The following is a 19137-nucleotide window of genomic DNA, read 5'->3' as shown; positions in this document are numbered from 1 at the left end:
TCACAATATCAACTTCCAAGCGGAAACGGCAAATTCAACGTCGATTTGAAACTCCCTAAAGGCCTCGTCTGCTCCCAGTGTGTCCTTCAGGTACGTGTTAGTGTACTCACCACAACTGACAAACCAATTCTTGCAAAGCTAAACAACGTAGACCTATTATTTTGCTCCCAAATATATCTTCCTTCCACAGGGTCGACATTTAAGAGTTTGTTTGAGTTAAAAAGAAATTCGGTTGCGTTATTGTATTTTTCCAATTCCCCAAATATCCAATTATCTTTCCGTTATAATTATATAGTAAAGGTGGATGATGAACTAAGAAAATTTTAAACTTATACGAATGTTAGACATACTGTTGATATGTTCTTAGCAAATTCTAGATTTCTGAAAGCGAAGTCACATACCAGTTATTCAAATGGAGGTTGGAGGCAGGCTATGGGTGTATTCGGAAGCGTGTTAGTCTCGCATTCGCTTTGTTGTGGGTTCGAATCCCGCACTTCTATCCGATTCCCAGCAGTGGATGTTAAATACTTGCCCCAGCAGCACAAAGGCATCGGTGACGGCTTCGACCGTAGTTATTCAGCGCCTCAGAGGTGCATGTATGATTGTTAAAAGGTGTTTCTGTTCTGTGCGCATACGTCGTGAGTGACCACTTGCAGCCATTCTCCCAAATCAACCTCACTACATACCTCTCTCTCTTTCTTATTTTCCATCTTTGTGTTTTGTTTTTCATCTGTTCTGTAATTTCTAAAGTTCCTAAAAATATGTGTACAAGTCCTAAAAAGCTATATTTTTATATTATTTGTTTATTTGTTTGGTATTATTTGTCTGTTTATTTAGTATTTGTTTGATTTCCATTTATCATCCATTTGTCAGTTTATTACTATTTACTATTTACCTCTTTGTTTATCATTTAACTATACCAATGTATTATTTATCTTATTACTAGATTTTGTTAGAAAGGGGCTTCGCCGCTGAGATCTCAGCATGTTGATGAATTCGATAAACTCTTAATTCAAAATTTAAAAATATATATATACGCTTGGCCTCCGGTGCTGCTCGCTCTTCTTCTTTTTCTTCTTCTTCTGTTTCTTCTTCTTCTTCTTCTTCTTCTTCTTCTTCTTCTTCTTCCTCTTCTTCTTCTTCTTCGAGTTTTTCTTCTTCTTCTTCTTCTTCTTCTTTTTCGAGTTCTCCTTCTTCTTTTTCGAGTTCTTCTTCTTCTTCTTCGAGTTCTTCTTGTTCTTCTTCTTTTTCGAGTTCTTGTTCTTCTTCTTCGAGTTCTTCTTCGAGTTCTTCTTCGAGTTCTTCTTCGAGTTCTTCTTCGAGTTCTTCGAGTTCTTCTTCGAGTTCTTCTTCTTCTTCTTCTTCTTCTTCTTCTTCTTCTTCTTCTTCAAGTTCTTCTTCTTCGAGTTCTTCTTCTTCTTCTTCTTCTTCGGGTTCTTCTTCTTCGAGTTCTTCTTCTTCTTCTTCGAATTCTGCTTCGAGTTTTTCGAGTTCTTCTTCTTCGAGTTCTTCGAGTTCTTCTTCTTCCTCTTCTTCGAGTTCTTCGAGTTCTTCTTCTTCTTCGAGTTCTCCTTCGAGTTTTTCTTCGAGTTCTTCTTTTTCGAGCTCTTCTCCGAGTTCTTCTTCTTCTTCGAGTTCTTCTTCGAGTTCTTCTTCTTCTTCGAGTTCTTCTTCGAGTTCTTCTTCTTCTTCGAGTTCTTCTGCGAGTTCTTCTTCGAGTTCTTCCTCGAGTTCTTCTTCTTCGAATTTTTCTTCGAGTTCTTCTTATTCCAAATAATACCGTCGATCGATCGAATCGAGAAAAAAGTCTGACAGATAGACAGACAGCGAATCGAGAAAAAAGTCTGACAGACAGACAGGCAGACACGAAACCGCTTTTATCTATTAGATATATATTATTATAATTTTTATCTTATTTTATCTATTTTTTATCATTTATATATATATTTTCTTTTGCATCCGACCTAGTTATGGACCAAAAGGTCTCATGTCGGCATGCTCCGCCTTTATAATCCTTTGAGTATAACTCTTTTTCGGGTTGATTTGGCTCCACGTGGGTCACACTCCTCGTAGCGCACAGGTAAAGGAAAGACTTAATCTTTCGTTTGTCCTCTTTCACGACTCAGAAGGTCTTGATAAATCGTAGCCATGTACAGAAACCGGCCTGAGAAACCGGTAGCAACATCAATGTATACAACAATTCGGACAAAAGCCTTTGGTAATAGAGAACATTGCATATGTGATCACTATGGGTTATTCACAAAAACAGAACATAAATGACAATTACTGAAAAGTGATCTTGTATACATATAAATCATTTATGTTGCTACAAGCGAAGGGGTGACTTTAACAAATCCTCCCGCGCAAGGCTGTCGTTCGCCACAGTTTCCTTCCGATGGTTCATCGGTGTCCTTTGTCTTACAGTGGCGATACGTGGCAGGGAACAACTGGGGAACGTGTCCTAATGGCACAGGAGCTGTTGGCTGCGGGAACCAGGAAGAGTTCCGAGCCTGCGCGGACGTCGCCATCTTAGCAGGAGATGGAACGTGAGTATTGAACACGGAGGACTTGTGTCGCGTTGACATTAGAAGCTAACATGTGACAAGTCTATCGAAAGAAACACCCAGGTGTGAGGACGGAGGCTAGTACACCGTTTCGCTTGGTCGAGCTTTATATCAGGTACTTGATAAAGCTGTAATAACAAGCGAAACGTCATACTAATACAATAAAGGCTCCGTCCGTCCTCACATTTGGTGTTTATTTCGATAGACTTGTCGGCAACTGCCAATTATATACTTTGGGGTTCTTATTGATCTTTAAAAAATGCTTGTTGCTTACCATTTTCACTATCTTTAGCATCATCGCAGAGCCCCACACTGATTCCATCACCCTGACCGCTGTCATTGCAATCACCCAAGACTAGGAAGGTTCTGTTTTCATTCTAGTGCGTCTGAGTCTTCGACGACGACTTCCACGTCAGCAAACCCTGCAGCAGGAGACTCTACCACAACAACCACCACCACCCCTACCACCACCACCACCACTACTGGTGCCCAAACTGGAACATTAACGTGTGTGGCCGTGGGAGCCTGGCAGACTGTTTCTGGAATGGACGCTTGGTGTCAAAGAAACTGTAACCTCGTACCCAAGTATTGCCCGGCTTCGCACTGCAAGTGTACCTAAGAACATAGGCCAGGTCTACAGAGACATAGACATAACATGTATATCCCATGTCATCTTTTTTAACACAAACGTTCATGAACACATTCAGGGAGAGTCCTTTGCATCATTGCTGTTATTTATTCATCACGTTGCCAAAATAGTAATATTTTGTTGTGGTAGCAAAGGGTTACCAAAGGTAATTTATACATTCATGAGACAGTACATATCAGACGAAGACGAAATGCGCCATGCGACTGTCATTTTTTTTATATCAAATAAAGATGGCGCAGTTTAATTATCATTGTGACAGTTCTCTCCAGTTGACTTTTCTTCGACTCGTCTAGTTCTTTTTTTTAATTACTCAATCAACTGTACAAATAATAGAACACACACACACACACACACACACACACACACACACACACACACACACACACACACACACACACACACAGTTTTATTGTATTGTGTCTAATAAGTCTATGACTGTAGCTTTCTTTATTTTGACGACACATCCCGACCCTGGACTGTACCAATTAATTATCTATTGAGTTAGAAAATCTAAGTTATTGTTTGAAATATAATATATAACAGCATATCATACCTATTTATACAGAGACATGTATGCATATGCGCAATAAACTATTTCTTGTTATTTAGACTTGATGTTATATTTAGCAAGTCTTGAGTGCATCGTTTCTGTCTTTGAATAATCAAAAGAGGAACTAGTCAATAAAAGAGATTGCAAGTATAGAGTGTTGTGTTCGTTTTCTTTTCCAACGACGACGACGACGACGACGATAACGACGCATCAAAACGGGCAACCGCCGACGAGGGACGGTCTAGATGCCAGCAAAGTAGGTCTGTCGTCATATCTCTCCTTCATCTGACAGGAGATTCCATTCACTAAAAGAATGGATGGTACAAGAAATGTGGAAGTAAAGCCGAGAATAGGGATGGGAACACATTTTACGCGGTGTGATAATTAGTGTCCCAAAGTCAATGGCTGCAGGTTAACTTTAGCGTTTGTAGGTTCGGTTACAATATGATCAGCCTCGTGCTTTGCGTCACGAGGCAAAAGAGACCCATCATTCAAAAACAATGAATTAGTGGTGCTGCTATAACGTGAGGTCTACCGCCATAATTATGTCGCCTTAGTACCCAGGTGCAGCCTGAGGTCTACCGCGTGACCCGCGTTCTTCTGGGACGCTCCCCGCACCTGTCCATCAAACATGTGTCCTATCCAAATACATAAAAACCGTTACCTGTCCACGTGACCTGACCTAACCTAACCTATTTGTGTCATTCTTAGAAGATGTACGAAGTGTGTGTCGCTAGAATAAATGTATGGAAATGTATAACATGTTTATTTCTACATTTATTCCTTTAATATGAATGTAATTAGAAATCTAATGATCTATCTAAGTTATTCCTAGGATATGTACAAAATATATGTTTATCGCTAAAATAAATGTATGGAAATGGTAGACCTCACGCCATAGGGCTAACGGGAGGGAGGTAGATCTCACGCTATAGTAGCACCAAATGATCAGCCTCGCATTTTTGCTTCTCGAGGAAAAAGAGACCCATCATTCAAAAACAAAGAGTTAGTCCTCTAGACCAGCGGTTCTTAACTTATGGTTCAACGAACCTTTGTGGGCCAGAGCGGTTCACAAATAGGACCATGAACCCAAAACTAGTGATAGTTAGTGCATGCACTAGGGTTCTGTTCACTAGTGATGGGGTTTCTAGGGGTCTTAAGCAACAGCAAGTCATAAGCACAGGGTATATGAGGGAAGAGGTTGAGAACGCTGCTCTAGACAATCGTTTGACGATCATCATTGAGCCATGAACGATCATCGTTGAGCGATGATCGAACCGAGGAAAAAAACGTAACTTTAGGGCAAGAAAGAGTGCTGAGATGGTTTGAACGTTTGGATAGATTAAACGAGGAGATGGTAGCAAAGCGAATGCGGAAAGCACAAATGGAAGGAACGAGCTAAAGTCCGAAAACGAGATGGATGGATGGGTGGAGCAGTGCTTTAGATGAATGCCTGTTGAGCAACGAAGAGAGAGTGCAAAAGATACGGATGAATGAGGATTGTAAAGGGATGACGCGCTTCCAGAGAACTGTGACTCGCTGCGTTGATTTTGATCCAAATGGGAGGAAGTGTGGAATGAGTTTTGTTTATAATGATATGCCTAGACTTTCTTGGGAAAAGGGCATTTGGCATTATACCATTGCCGTAATACTAATTTGAATAATACCAGTTGTATGAGTAGCGTACATTAACATGGAATTAAGTTATTGAACTTGATGAATGTATGTAATTATAATTGATTCAATACTTGTGAATTATAAACTTCATTTGGGGTGAAACGTGAGTTGTAACTAGCAACAACTTCTTTACCGCGTAACAAATAGTTTGTATTTAAATAACTAGCTCTCTTTCAGAAGCTTAAATGTTTAGGAATAAGAAAACCACAAATAAAATATGTTTATAAATTTATTATTTTGTATATTTATTATTGTTCTTAACATAGAAATAAGCAAAATCCGAAAGCATCTGGTTCGTTTGGCATGCCTTTAGTCTTGTGTCCGTAAGTATTAGAGCTGGCCCTTAGTCTCGCATTTGGATTTTTTCTTCCTCATTATTCAAATGCCAACCCTCCAGAGAATCACAATAATATAAAAACTCAAAATTTGATCAAATCTTATTTATAATGAGTCCTAGAGTGTGACCTAATGGTTGTGATAGATAGTCTTTCGAGTAAGGAATAAACGAACAGTTTCGTCGTCCTGTTTCGCTCAGCAGCAGCAGCGAAGACCAAAACGACGACAACAGTCCGTTGTGATTCAGTGATTTGAAATCAGACATTACAGGATTTAATCCATTTGTGTCTATATTAGAAAGTTGTGTTAATTCTGGCTGATGACAGTCATTCAGTCAAAGGAAATCAAGACAAATGTCAAAGGATTAGATCAATCTCGATAAAGTTAACAGTGATATTGTTACATTTGAAATCGCCCGAAACATTCTTATGATTTTCTTTAAGTGATCATGACAGAACACAATGGGAGAAGTATCCATTGTACACATACATACCGAAGCTACAAGGAGAGGTAACGTACATTTTGTTATTATTCAAGTTTAAGGCGTTGGGTATTTGTTCTTCATTAATTAAAATCAAAGACTGCATGATCATAATAATGATGCAGTTTTTGTACTGTAGTTCTTGAACTAAAATATTGTATCATAATTGTTACTGTATGAGCTCAGCATTAGTTTCAAGATTTAAATTAATGTGTTTCTTTTCTATGTTTTTTCTCTCCTTAGAAATTACGTACTTTGACAAACACGCACTCCATATTTTGAAATGCATATGGTTCGATGTATTTGGTGTTCTTTTGTAAAATGCACTTGAGTGACGTTTGTCATCTCGGGCGAGATGCCAATGAACGCCAGATAAATTATTATTATTATTTATTTGTCATCCAGGAGGTGCTCAGATGAGAGGAAGGGTGGGAGGGGTGTGGAGTGTATTTAGGGATGAAATGGGTGGGAGTGTTTTTATGCCTTTCCCTTTGTGGCTACCTCCCTTGGAAGGGGGAAAAAGCCTTGGTATATGTATGTATGTATGTATGTATTATTCTTTTGTGTTGTAATAATTTTGGGTGTTTACAGTTCTGCTTGATTTTAAGGGTAATAATGAGTGAACTCATTTATTTGTTTATTCATTAATTTATTTTTGTTATTTTGCGAATCACTTGTTTCAGAAACTTGGATTTTTTTAATAATCTGAACACGTTGCACGTTCCTTTGAACAAGCATGTATATGTCAGTAATTTTGTAATAGTAACTGACACAAGAGGTATATTACTAAGGTACTAAAGGAATTTGTGAAGTTTCGCCTCTCGGTCACAGCAATTTGCATATTTTTGCATTTATATTAGGACAACTCCAACAACTTTCCTCTGTAACGCTTCTTTCGGAAATTAAATTGAGTGTGGTGAAAAAATAATTTCCGTTACCTTCCCGCCACACATCACCAAACCGCCTATTTGGTATTTTTGTTTAGAAATGCACACCTATGCGATGTAGCAATAGAACATTAAATTGTAATTTTGTAAATTATAATACATCAACGTAATATATGTTTTTTCTTGGCTGAAATTTGTGACAGATAACGTTACTAAAAGTGACACACGAACGGAGTCGCTGCGACTCCTTGAGATGCCATCTTTATTTTGAAAGATTCGGAGGTCAAAGACGACGATGACCCTGATGACATATAGAATTACAGGTACCGCATTGCTCAATGCAGGTTAGGTCAGGAAGGTAGGTAGGTTAGGTTAGAATAGACGAATTTATCATAATTTCGGTGGCATTCTTAAAAAATCTTTCCCTTTCAAGGATTTACATAAGGAAAGATTTTTTTTAAGAATACCACCGTTTGTTCGACCTCCGCATATACCAAAACAAATATGGCGTCTTAAGCAGTCGCAGCGGCTACGTTCGTTTGAACATAGCTTTTATATTACGTTGATGTATTATAATTTACGAAATTATTTTTTAATTTTCTATTGCTATATTTTGTAAGTGTGCACTTATAAAATATTGTTGAGAGCAACACCCACTATTTCTTTTCCGTCAAACCTGGTTTTTCTCCACATTCTAACGTATCCTAACCTACCTAACTTAACCCAACCTGACCTACCTAACTTATCCCAACCTAACCTAACCTAACCTAAAAATGCCTGCACTGGATAACCATGACACCGCTTCGGTGGCGGGTAGTGGGAAGGTTGCGAGATTTTTTTTCGCCATTTCTTCCTGGAAAAACGTTACAAAAAATTGTCGTAGTTGTAGTATAGATGAATATATATATATATATATATATATATACATATATATATATATATATATTATATATATATATATATATATATATATATATATATATATATATATATATATCGTGACATCATGACCGGTGTATGAATGGTAAGAATGGAAAGACGCGATTGGGAACAAGGGACTTTATTCCTGACTGGTTTCGCCTTTGATGCTTCTTCAGAGTCGAAACCGGTCAGGAATAAAGTCTCCGGTTCCCAATCGTGTCTTTCCATTCTTACCATTCATATATATATATATATATATATATATATATATATATATATATGTATATGTACATATATATATATATATATATATATATATATATATGTGTGTGTGTGTGTGTGTGTGTGTGTGTGTGTATGTATGTATGTATATACAGATTGCTGTGCGATTGAGGCGAAATGGCGGGTAGTGGGAAGGTTGCAGGAATTATTTTTTCAGCATCCCTTAATATTAATTTTCGCAAGAAACGTTACTAAGAAAAGTTGTCGGAGTTGTCGCAACGTAGATACAAAATATATATATATATATATATATATATATACAAATTGCTGTGCGAGCGGGTGAGACGAAACTTCACAAATACCGTACTAAACCGACACGCAACCAAATTAATAATGTGAAGATTGTGTTTACAGCTCACGAGTTTCTTTTCGTGATCGTTGATGATTTCCTAACAAGTTTCCTGGTTACACCTTCGAGATTAAGAGATAGGTAACAGGAGTTGTGTTTATAAGCTCCACCGCATGGACTCGAACCTATGGTGTAGCGACTGCTTATTCTGAAACAAAGGCGATAGCATCGAGCCACCCAGGCCGTACAAAAGGAACCACCCGATTCACCTTTTGTACGGCCTGGGTGGCTCGATGCTATCGCCATTGTTTCATGATAAGCAGTCGCTACGGCAAAGGTTCGAGTCCTTGCGGTGGAGCTTATTTCCATTTGTCAAAATGACACACAAGTTGTGTTTATGTTGTAGACATCTCTGATTGGCTGCTTCGCTGATCGTACATCGCTGATTGGCTGCCTAAAGCCAATGGGAGACACCAGGGCGAGGTTACTTCATTAATCAGGACCTCTCCCAGTGTGAATTTTTGGCGTTTCCACCGGCCGTCATTCTTCTTACATAGACAAGTGTTATAGGTCATTCGCTAGAGTGTCTAGCTTGAATGTAGAGGGCTTCCAAAAATAGCAATCTACGAGGCTCGTGCTCTATTTATTGTGGTCTTTTCTTGTAGTTATCGATTGTGTGTGGTAGTATTGTGTCTTTTTAATGGATCCATTGATTAGGTGACATGTTAAGGGCCGTGTAAGTTTTGTCGTTGGTTTGCCAATATGTTTGTGAGGTCCACACTGGTTTTGGTAAGCAACATGTCCTTGTGATCATGATCTGGTAATGTTAGGTCAGTTGTGTATAACTAATTGAGCTGTCTTTTTTTTTCCTGTAATACTGTATGTCGATTTCTTTATTGATAGTTTAGCTCTAATCCTTCCCAGAACCAGGAAGTGGTCAGTGTTGCAATCTGCTCCTCTGTAGCTTCTTACATCCTACAATGTATTTCTGTGTTTTCTATTGATTATTATATGGTCAGTTTGGTTTCTAATATGTCCATCTGGCGATACCCAAGTCTATGCATATTCTTGTGTTGAAAGTATGTTCCTCCTATGATTAGATTGTTACTTAAGGCAAGTGATGCTAGTCTTGTCCCATTATCATTGGTTTCTTCATGGAGGCTTTCTTTTCCTATTGATAGTCTGAAAGCCTCAACTTCCTGTCCTACCTTGGCATTTAGATCACCCAAAATTATCATTACATCATGCTTACTTGTGTTGTCCATGATCATCTGTAATTCCTCATAAAATTCATCCTTTATTCTTTCCTCTTTTTCTTCAGTTGGTGCGTATACGCATATTAAGGTCACATTAAACCATTTACCCCTTAATCTTATACTCATTATCCTTTCACTGATTGGTTTATACTCCATTAGCGATTCTCTTATTTTCTTTGTCATACATATACCTACCCCCTCCTCATGTCTTTGGTCTGCTCTCCCACTGTACAGTATAGTGTGTTTACCAAGGTCACATTCACCACTTCCTAACCATCTGGTTTCTTGTACTGCAATTATATCAATGTTATATTTATCCATTTCTGTTACCAATGCTTTAGTTTGGCCAACCATATATAAAGACTTTACATTCCAAGTTCCAATTTTTATATTAGATCTCCAATTCAGACGTCCATTATTCATTTCCGAGTCATCAACATATCCGTCCAGGTTCCGAGGCGCTTCAAAAGTTTCTGTAACTTTTATATTTTTTACGAGGTAGGGGTGTTACCCCTACGCTCAACCCTCCCCATTTATCCGGACTTGGGACCGGCACGTCAGGTTATGACACTCTGCCGTGGTTGGGTTTTGAAGTTTTCCACACAGGATGAAATTATAGTCAAATTCGTTTTATAGACAACATTTAATGGAATCATTTCATACAACCCCTCGTGTGCTTAATACACACCAATGCCTTTTGTCCATGGAAGAACATAGGAATACAGGACAAGAAAAGACAGATCTTAGTTTGGATTAATTTCAAACACAAATTACTAAGTCTGTCCAATCGCAATACAAGGATATGCGCAACCTAAGCGCATATATCCTTATACGGCCTACTTAGTGGTGGAATTCCGGTTAAAACCTTATTAATTAGCATCGTCTTCAATCAGCCGTGCTCCTAAACCTGGTCCCTTTGTGGAAAGATAAAATGGCTACTTTAACCGAATTCTCACGGATTCCAGAGGGCTCTATTCTCTCCATGAAGAGTCGAATAGTGTCCTTGTATTTTTTTTAAACGTTTTATTGGAAATAGTAGGCTTCCTATAATCCTAATGCTTCCATTTAACCTTAAAGAACGTAAAACTAAATCCTGTCCATTACATAGGCAAACTTTTTTGAATGAGTCAAACATTTCCATCGTTAAAACATTCATCAGATGTGTGCCTTGCAGTGACCAGGTTGACATGTCTCCAGTTATAGAATAAATAATATAAAAATTAACCAATGCCATAGATCTACTGTGCGTAGTCCTTTGGTATGCAAATTACAGCAAGTACCAAAGAAAGAGCACGAACGTCTCATATCAAAGATTACTTAAATCAGTAATGAATTATTACAATAGTTGATACGAGAAGTAGCAGCACCGGGTTTGAGGAGTACCCTAACCATATATGGCTAGCATTGGTCTCCAGTGTGTGATTGTATGGAGAAAAAGATGCTTTATAGAGTAGTTTCTTAGTACAAGTGCTGTAAAGGAAAATTCAGAAGATTAAGGGTTCTCGAGTTAATCTTTTTTGCTGCATATGTCTCGAAGTATTGATATGTATGCTTGTTTTAAATAAGTATTCACTGGGTTTTCGTGTCCAGTGTCATTAAGTACATCAGTGACATGAACTGCCACTGCATTTCAGTTCACAGGAGGTCCGAGATCAAAAGAAAGACCGTACATATCTAGCCACGCGGTCGGCCAGATTTCGCTTACGTCGCAGCTCGTTGATCGAATGGATTTCTTTATCACCGCCACTGACCGATTCGTCTTCCTTCTGGTCAGTACCCTCAATAAGAACATCGACGCCCTCTTTCTCTTGGTCAAGCTGGTGCTCGGCGGGCGACTCCTGAGTATCCTTATGAATAACAACAGTTTTGAGTCCATATTTCTCGGCCACTTTTTCGATTTCTGTGTCAACAGTTTCACCTTCTAGTTTAGTTTCGTCTCCTGTGCTTTCGGAGACCTTTGGGCTCGTTTTGGCCACATCCACATTTTCTTCTTGTTCCGTGGGAGTTTTCTCATGTTTCACCTCAGTCTTCTCTGAAGGGGCTGCTTCCTTCTGGCCACTGACCTCAACATTAGTCTCCTCTTGCTCTGATTTTGGGTTTTGGGGTGTTTCTTGGGCAGCAGTGTTCTGATTATTTTGTCCCTCGGATTGTTGTTCATTTTTCTTCTGGATATTTTCCTCAACTTTGGCGTCTTCCTTCTCTGATTTAAGGTTTTCGGAAGCTTCCTGGACAGCAGTTTCCTGAGTGTTTTGTTCCTTGGCTTGTTCATTTTTTACCTCTACATCTGCCTGTTCCTGGACACTTTCTTCAACTTTGGTTTGCTCGTTCTGTGATTCTTCCTGAACAACAGTTTCCTGATTCTGTTCTTTCTCGGTTTGTTCATTCTTTACCTGTGCATCTGGCTGAACATTTTCCTCAACTTTGGTCTCCTCATTCTCTGATTTGGGGTTCTCTGGCGTTTTTTGGACAACAGTTTCCTGATTCTCTTGTTCCTTTGCTTGTTCATTCTTTACCTGTACATCTGGCTGGACATTTTCTTCAACTTTGATTTCTTCCTTCTCTGACTTTGGGTTCTCTGGCGTTTTCTCGGCAACAGTTTCTTGTTTCTGTGTTTCCTCTACTTGCTCATTCTTTACCTGTGCATCTGGCTGGATATTTTCTTCAACTTTGATCTCTTCCTTCTCTGATTTTGGGTTCTCTGGCGTTTTGGGGGCAGCAGTTTCCTGTTTCTGTTGTTCCTCTGCTTGTTCGTTCTTTACCTCTACATCTGGCTTGACATTTTCTTCAACTTTGGTCTCTTCCTTTTCTGATTTTGGGTTCTCTGGCGTTTTTGGGGCAGCAGTTTCCTGATTCTCTTGTTCTTCTGCCTGTTCGTTCTTTACCTGTGCATCTGGCTGGACATTTTCTTCAACTTTGATCTCTTCCTTCTCTGATTTAGGGTTCTCTGGTGTTTTTTGGACAACAGTTTCCTGATTGTGTTGTTCTTCTGCTTGTTCGTTCTTTACCTGTGCATCTGCCTTGACATCTTCTTCAACTTTGATCTCTTCCTTCTCTGATTTAGGGTTCTCTGGCGTTTTTGGGGCAGCAGTGTCCTGTTTCTGTTGTTCCTCTGCTTGTTCGTTCTTTACCTCTACATCTGGCTTGACATTTTCTTCAACTTTGGTCTCTTCCTTCTCTGATTTTGGGTTCTCTGGCGTTTTGGGGGCAACAGTTTCCTGATTGTGTTGTTCCTCTGCTTGTTCGTTCTTTACCTCTACATCTTGCTTGGCATTTTCTTCAACTTTGGTCTCTTCTTTTTCTGATTTTGGGTTCTCTGGCAATTTTTCGGCAACAGTTTCCTGATTGTGTTGTTCCTTTGCTTGTTCGTTCTTTACCTGTACATCTGGCTGGACATTTTCTTCAACTTTGATCTCTTCCTTCTCTGATTTTGGGTTCTCTGGCGTTTTCTCGGCAACAGTTTCCTGTTTCTGTTGTTCCTCTGCTTGTTCGTTCTTTACCTCTACATCTGGCTTGGCATTTTCTTCAACTTTGGTCTCTTCCTTCTCTGATTTAGGATTCTCTGGCACCTTTTGGACAACAGTTTCCTGATTGTGTTGTTCCTCTGCTTGTTCGTTCTTTACCTCTACATCTGGCTTGACATTTTCAACTTTGGTCTCTTCCTTTTCTGATTTTGGGTTCTCTGGCGTTTTTGGGGCAGCAGTTTCCTGATTCTCTTGTTCTTCTGCCTGTTCGTTCTTTACCTGTGCATCTTGCTTGACATCTTCTTCAACTTTGATCTCTTCCTTCTCTGATTTAGGGTTCTCTGGTGTTTTTTGGACAACAGTTTCCTGATTGTGTTGTTCTTCTGCTTGTTCGTTCTTTACCTGTGCATCTGTCTTGACATCTTCAACTTTGGTCTCCTCCTTCTCTGACTTTGGGTTCTCTGGCGTTTTTTGGACAACAGTTTCCTGATTCTGTTGTTCCTCGGCTTGTTGCTCATTCTTTACCTGTGCATCTGACTGAACATTTTCTTCAACTTTGGTCTCTTCCTTCTCTGATTTAGGGCTCTCTGGTGTTTTCTGGATAGTAGTTTCCTGAGTTAGTTTCTCTGTTTTCTGCTCATTCTGCGCTGAAGACTCTACCTGTTGACTCTCTTCGGCGTTAATTGGTTTATCTGCCTCATCATTTTTTCCTTCTAGCTTTTCTTTTGGGTCAGAAATGGGCCCGAGGGTTGTGGGTTCGGGAATTGACTCTTTGTTTTCATCGACTGCAGAATCATTTCCCTCTTCTTTATTGACAGATTCGGAATTTCCAGCTTCCTTTATTGTACTGGTAGGGTCAGCAGCATCACTCGGGACTACATCTTCTTTTGCGCCCTCGTCGCTGCTGACTTGAGCTTTTTCCGGGACTTGCTCCTCTGGCACATCACTCTTAACATTAGCTATTTGTGCTACCTCCTCGATTTCTCCTTCGCTTAGTGGAGCTTTATCAGCTGATTCAGAATCTGGAAGTATTATAACTTGTAATGAAGGTTCGGATGCTTCAGCCTCTTGGATCTCAGCTTCGGGAGCATTCTCTTTAATTTCGGAGACCTCGATAGGCTTTTTGGCTCCTACATCCTCAACCGCTTTAAGGTTGGTATCCTCTTGAGTGACTTGGACTTTGTCATCAACTTGAGAGATTTCGCCTTCGTTATCGTCGACTTTAGTTTCAGATTTATCATCAACATATTTTTCCTCCTGATTGGTTTTATCTGAACCTTCGGATTCTTTAATAACTTGAGAGGTAGTGTCAATAACTTCAGCCTTAACTGAGGTTTTGGTATCTTCGGTATCAAGAGATACTTCAACTTGTACATCTGGCTTGATGTTTTCAGAAAGCTCTACTTTGGTTAAGGTATCAACTTTCCCGGTTTCAGGGTTATTTTCAGGGACCACACTCTCAACTTCTTCCACAATATCATCAAATGCGTCAGTCAAAGGTTCACTCGAGGGATCATTTGCAGTTTCATCTACACTTATCTCCTCCTGTTCATCTACAACTTCACTAAGCTGCACCTTGTTTTCGGTCTCAGTGTTTGTAACTTCAATCTTTGTAGGATCAGGATCTGAAGCCGAGTCCAAAGTCGCGGCTGCGTCAGGAGCGGGGCCATCTGGGAAGAAAAGGGAAAACATTATTTCATTATAGATTTTGCCGTTGTCACAAAGTTATTACTTAAAATTACAAAGTGGGGGCTCTCCACAAAGTTCAACTCGAGACTGGTGTCCAACAATGGCAGGTTAATTGAGAATGAAAATATTAAAAAATACATTAAAAACTCCAGGAAAATGAAAGCTTGGTTTTAGATTTGTCAGCTTGTTCGTGTGGAGAGGCCATTACGCATATACAACCCAGAATCACGATTTACAGTCATATATTCACCAGACTTCCCCAGATATCAAACAACAGAAATATTCCCCCATCCCAAGACAATCAAGAATTACATTGACACGCCTATGTTATGGTCGCTCTTCTATACTGAAACAGTATCACCACAGACTCGGCCCGGCAACGGACATTTAATGCCTTGAATGTAGCCACCACACAGAAGGCACTAAACGTGATGTCATACCGATCTACACTTTCTCACTCCAGACAGATCCACGAAATCTCTTCACTGAGTAACTTATGATCTAAACTGGTGGCCGTGTCCAGTTTTCTGGGAACCTCTGGTCTCCATCAAGAAAGAACAGGGGCGATGGGTTTGCTATAAATTACAATATTTGGAAATTTCAATAAGGAAATGCATCAAACCACTGAGTATGTCTTCATGTCATCATTAGCCTAAACACAAACTGAAACACGGGCAGACATCCTGTTGCCGAACTGAAGTAAATTTTGAACTTCTCTCTCACTTGAAATACTGAGATAGTACATCTAGAAGCATTTCAAGCGAGAGAGAAGTTCAAACTGTACTTCAATTCAGCAACAGGAAGTCTGCCTTTGCTCTGTGCTGCGTCGCCTGTGTCGGCTGCGTCTCAGTTTGCGCTTAGGCTAAGGGATTTATTTTGCGCGAATTTTCACTTGCTGGAGGGGCCTTTAAAAGCGTTTCAGAATCTCAGAAGCGTTCCGGGCCTAAAGAAGTATTCCAGACCTTCAGAAGCGTTCCTGATCTTAGAGTGTCCCAGACCTTTAGGAGCGTTCCAAACATTTAGAAGCGTTCCAGGCCTTCAGAAGCTTTCCAGGTCGTTAGAAACGTTCCAGACCGTCAGAACCATTCCAGGCCTTTAGAAGCGTTCTAGACCATCAGAAGCGTCCCAGGCCTTTAGAAGCGTTCAAGACCTTTAGAAGCATTCCAGACCTTTAGAAGCCTTCCACACCTTCAGAAGCGTTCCAGACCTTTAGAATTGTCCCAGGTCTTTAAAAGCGTTACAGAACTTTGGGGATGTTCCCGGCCTTTAGAAGCGTTCCAGACCTATAAACACTGATGTTCGCAATCCAAACTCACCAGGAACCGGGCAGTTCTTGTACACTGGGCAACATTCGCCCTCTACATAGGAAGCCTCACAGTCGTCCCTCCAGGGACATTCGACGACGGAGCAGACGACCTCGCCCTCCTGGCAAAAACACTGATCGCACGGTCCCAACCCGTCCAACACGTCGTCGAGGGAACAGTCTGTCAATGGGAGGATTTGGGGGATACGTCAGTCAGTGGGGAGGGAAAGGGTAGAGTCAGGTAGGGGAAGGGGTGAGTCGGGGATGGGGGAAGGTGGGTACATAAGTCAGCGGGGTTGTGATAGAAGAAGAGGTCGAGTCAAGCCATACGTCACAAGTCACATCAGTTCCCTTAACAGAGCTAATAGAAATTATGATGATGATTCTAAATGTCATTAAAGCTATAGTCATCTTTATTGGCTGTTAAATCCATGCAAGATTCTTGATGATTCCTAGTTATGTGGAGTCTAAAACTCCTCGCTTAATCAGTCGTTCTTGTTGAGTCTATTCCTGTAAGTGGCCGCCGCAACTTTGCATTTCAAATTGTACCTCGCATGCCGGTCCCAAGCCCGGATAAAGGAGGAGGGTTGGGAGGACGGGCTAAGCAAGCCGCTTCCGTAAAAATAACTACTGCTCGAGAGTCTCAGGAGGCTGGTCGCCCACAGTCCTAACGGCCTACCGGGAGATGGGTGAGAAGGTGAGAAGATGTTTAAAGTTAAGGTCACTGATCGTCCGAAGCACGCATTTACGTAGAAGATACCCTTTGGTGGCCACACTTTCCAGAAATCTGGAATGACTCTTCTTTTCTCCGTACAGAGTCCTTTCGCATGGTGGCAGTCGTTGTGATCACTCCTCTTCTTTCCACTTTCAAGATCTGGAACATTCTTCTGACTTCCACTTTCAGGGTCTGGAGCATTCTTCTGACTTCCACTTTCAAGATATGGAACATTCTTCTGACTGCCGCTTTCAGGGTCTAAAGCATTCCCTTGCTTTCCACTTTTAATATCTGGAGCATTCTTCTGACTTCCGCTTTCAGGGTCTGGAGCATTCTTCTGATTTCCACTTTTAGGGTCTAGAGCATTCCCTTTCTTTCCACTTTTAAGATCTGGAGCATTCTTCTGACTTCCGCTCTCAGGGTCTGGAGCATTCTCCTGACTTCACCTTTCAAGATCTGGAGCATTCTTTTGACTTCCACTTTCAAGATCTGGAGCATTCTTCTGACTTTCACTTTCAGGGTCTGGAGCATTCTTCTAACCTCCACTTTCAGAGTCTGGTGCATTCTTCTGACGTGGTTATGGCTATCTACAACCTCCATATCGGGCCGCTTCCTCCAGAGCTTGAACTTGAATCGGTGCGTTCTCCTCATATTTTAGCTCTTTTTCTAGTCTTTATTCTATCCAGCTATTTCACCCCATGCTCAGTGTCTCCCCATCGTAAGGGGTCGATGTTTTGGATTTATCAGTAATGGGTTATTTCCACAATTGAAACAAAGGCACATTCTTTAACTCTTCCTCTGACATCCACTTCATTTCTCTGCATGTCCCTATTACGCATTTACCCCAGAACCCCTTTCCCTCTGTTCCTCTCCCTATTACACCTTCCTGTTCCCCCCCTCCACCCAAAAATGAGGGAAGATCTCTCTCTCTCTCTCTCTCTCTCTCTCTCTATTTCTCACTCTGTCTCAAAAATCCCGCGATTTACTGTTAGGAGGACAACTTACCTTGAACCTTGACTTCTTCTGCTACCTCGCTCTCTTTAGCCTGTTGTGGCAGGGGACCTGTGATGGGAAAGGGAGGGTGAGTCAGGATGTACGTATAGATATGAATATAGACAAAGTGAGTGCAGAACCCATCAAGTATGGTGGGTCTGGATGAGTCAAGGAAAAAGCTAAATTAGTGAGGGAATTATGAGATGACGAGGTAATGGAAGAAGGATCGTATGAGGGAGTTTTTATGCAATGACACAAGTAGGATGATAGACCAAACGGTGCCAACTACTGAGGAATTTATTTGTTGAATGTAGGAAACAAGGTATTTGCTTAACATTATATCCTCGATTAAACAGACATTGCTAACGAGCTCTAGAAGGCTCCTGGTTTTAGAATGACAAAATCAATAGTGAGCCCTTCCTTACAGTGAATAAAATAATGGAAATATTGTGAGTAGGGCAAAAAAAAATAAGCTTATGCCAGTGACAACGTGGATTTTGTTTAGAATCATAAACGTACCTGTCCTTGATTGTGAGTAACACACACACACACACACACACACACACACACACACACACACACACACACACACACACACACGCTGTATATATATATACACACCTGCCAAAGCCGTGGCCACGAGGAAGAGTAGAATAACGGCGTTTCTGTACATCGCTGCCTGCGAAAGAAAGAAAGACAGAATTAGTCATAATGACAAAAATCATCGACCCACCAGCAAAAGTCTGAACTCAGACAGAATGCACTTTTTTTCCGTTGTATTAAGCCAATGATACCCAAACTCTCTTAATGACGAACCCTTTTCGCTAACAGCAGATCCATAAGCTCCTTCCCCCATCCAACTATTATTATATTCATATGAAATTATGTAATTTTTCTATTTATATCCTAATAGAAAACGGGTTGGGGTGATTGATAGAATTATATTTTGTGACGTATGTAATGGTAGATAAATGTTATTGGAATTATTTGATTATTATTATTATTATTGTTGAACAATTCTTTTTGGGCAGATGACTCAACTCGCCCCCCCCCCCTTGTATTCTCCTCATGCCTCCATGGGTGG

The 19137-nt window shown here is 40.4% G+C and overlaps 2 protein-coding genes across 2 annotated transcripts in view; one reads left to right on the top strand and one right to left on the bottom strand.

Moving 5' to 3' along the window:
* Positions 1 to 3933, top strand: part of LOC143018462 (uncharacterized) — an 11637-nt gene extending 7704 nt beyond the window's left edge. The window contains exons 5-7 of the mRNA XM_076173826.1: positions 1 to 90; positions 2425 to 2546; positions 2946 to 3933. The exon at positions 1 to 90 is cut by the window's left edge and continues 31 nt beyond it. Of these exons, the coding sequence (XP_076029941.1) occupies positions 1 to 90; positions 2425 to 2546; positions 2946 to 3183 (450 nt within the window). The 3' untranslated portion in view covers positions 3184 to 3933. The remainder of the gene's footprint in view (positions 91 to 2424; positions 2547 to 2945) is intronic.
* Positions 3934 to 10516: 6583 nt separating this feature from the next.
* LOC143018461 (uncharacterized) lies at positions 10517 to 18731 on the bottom strand. The gene is made up of 3 exons (XM_076173825.1): positions 18675 to 18731; positions 18066 to 18122; positions 10517 to 15023 (listed from the first exon to the last, which is right to left on the bottom strand). The coding sequence occupies exons 1-3, from the start codon at positions 18724 to 18726 to the stop codon at positions 11545 to 11547; spliced, it is 3588 nt and encodes a 1195-aa protein (XP_076029940.1). The 5' UTR covers positions 18727 to 18731; the 3' UTR covers positions 10517 to 11544.
* Between the last annotated feature and the right edge of the window lie 406 nt (positions 18732 to 19137).

The sequence above is a fragment of the Oratosquilla oratoria genome, chromosome 35 (assembly GCF_046742065.1).
Source record: "Oratosquilla oratoria isolate Oo_2021 chromosome 35, ASM4674206v1, whole genome shotgun sequence".
Lineage (NCBI taxonomy): Eukaryota > Metazoa > Arthropoda > Malacostraca > Stomatopoda > Squillidae > Oratosquilla > Oratosquilla oratoria.
Note: the sequence above shows the minus strand (reverse complement) of the source record. Positions and strands in the feature narration are given on the sequence as shown.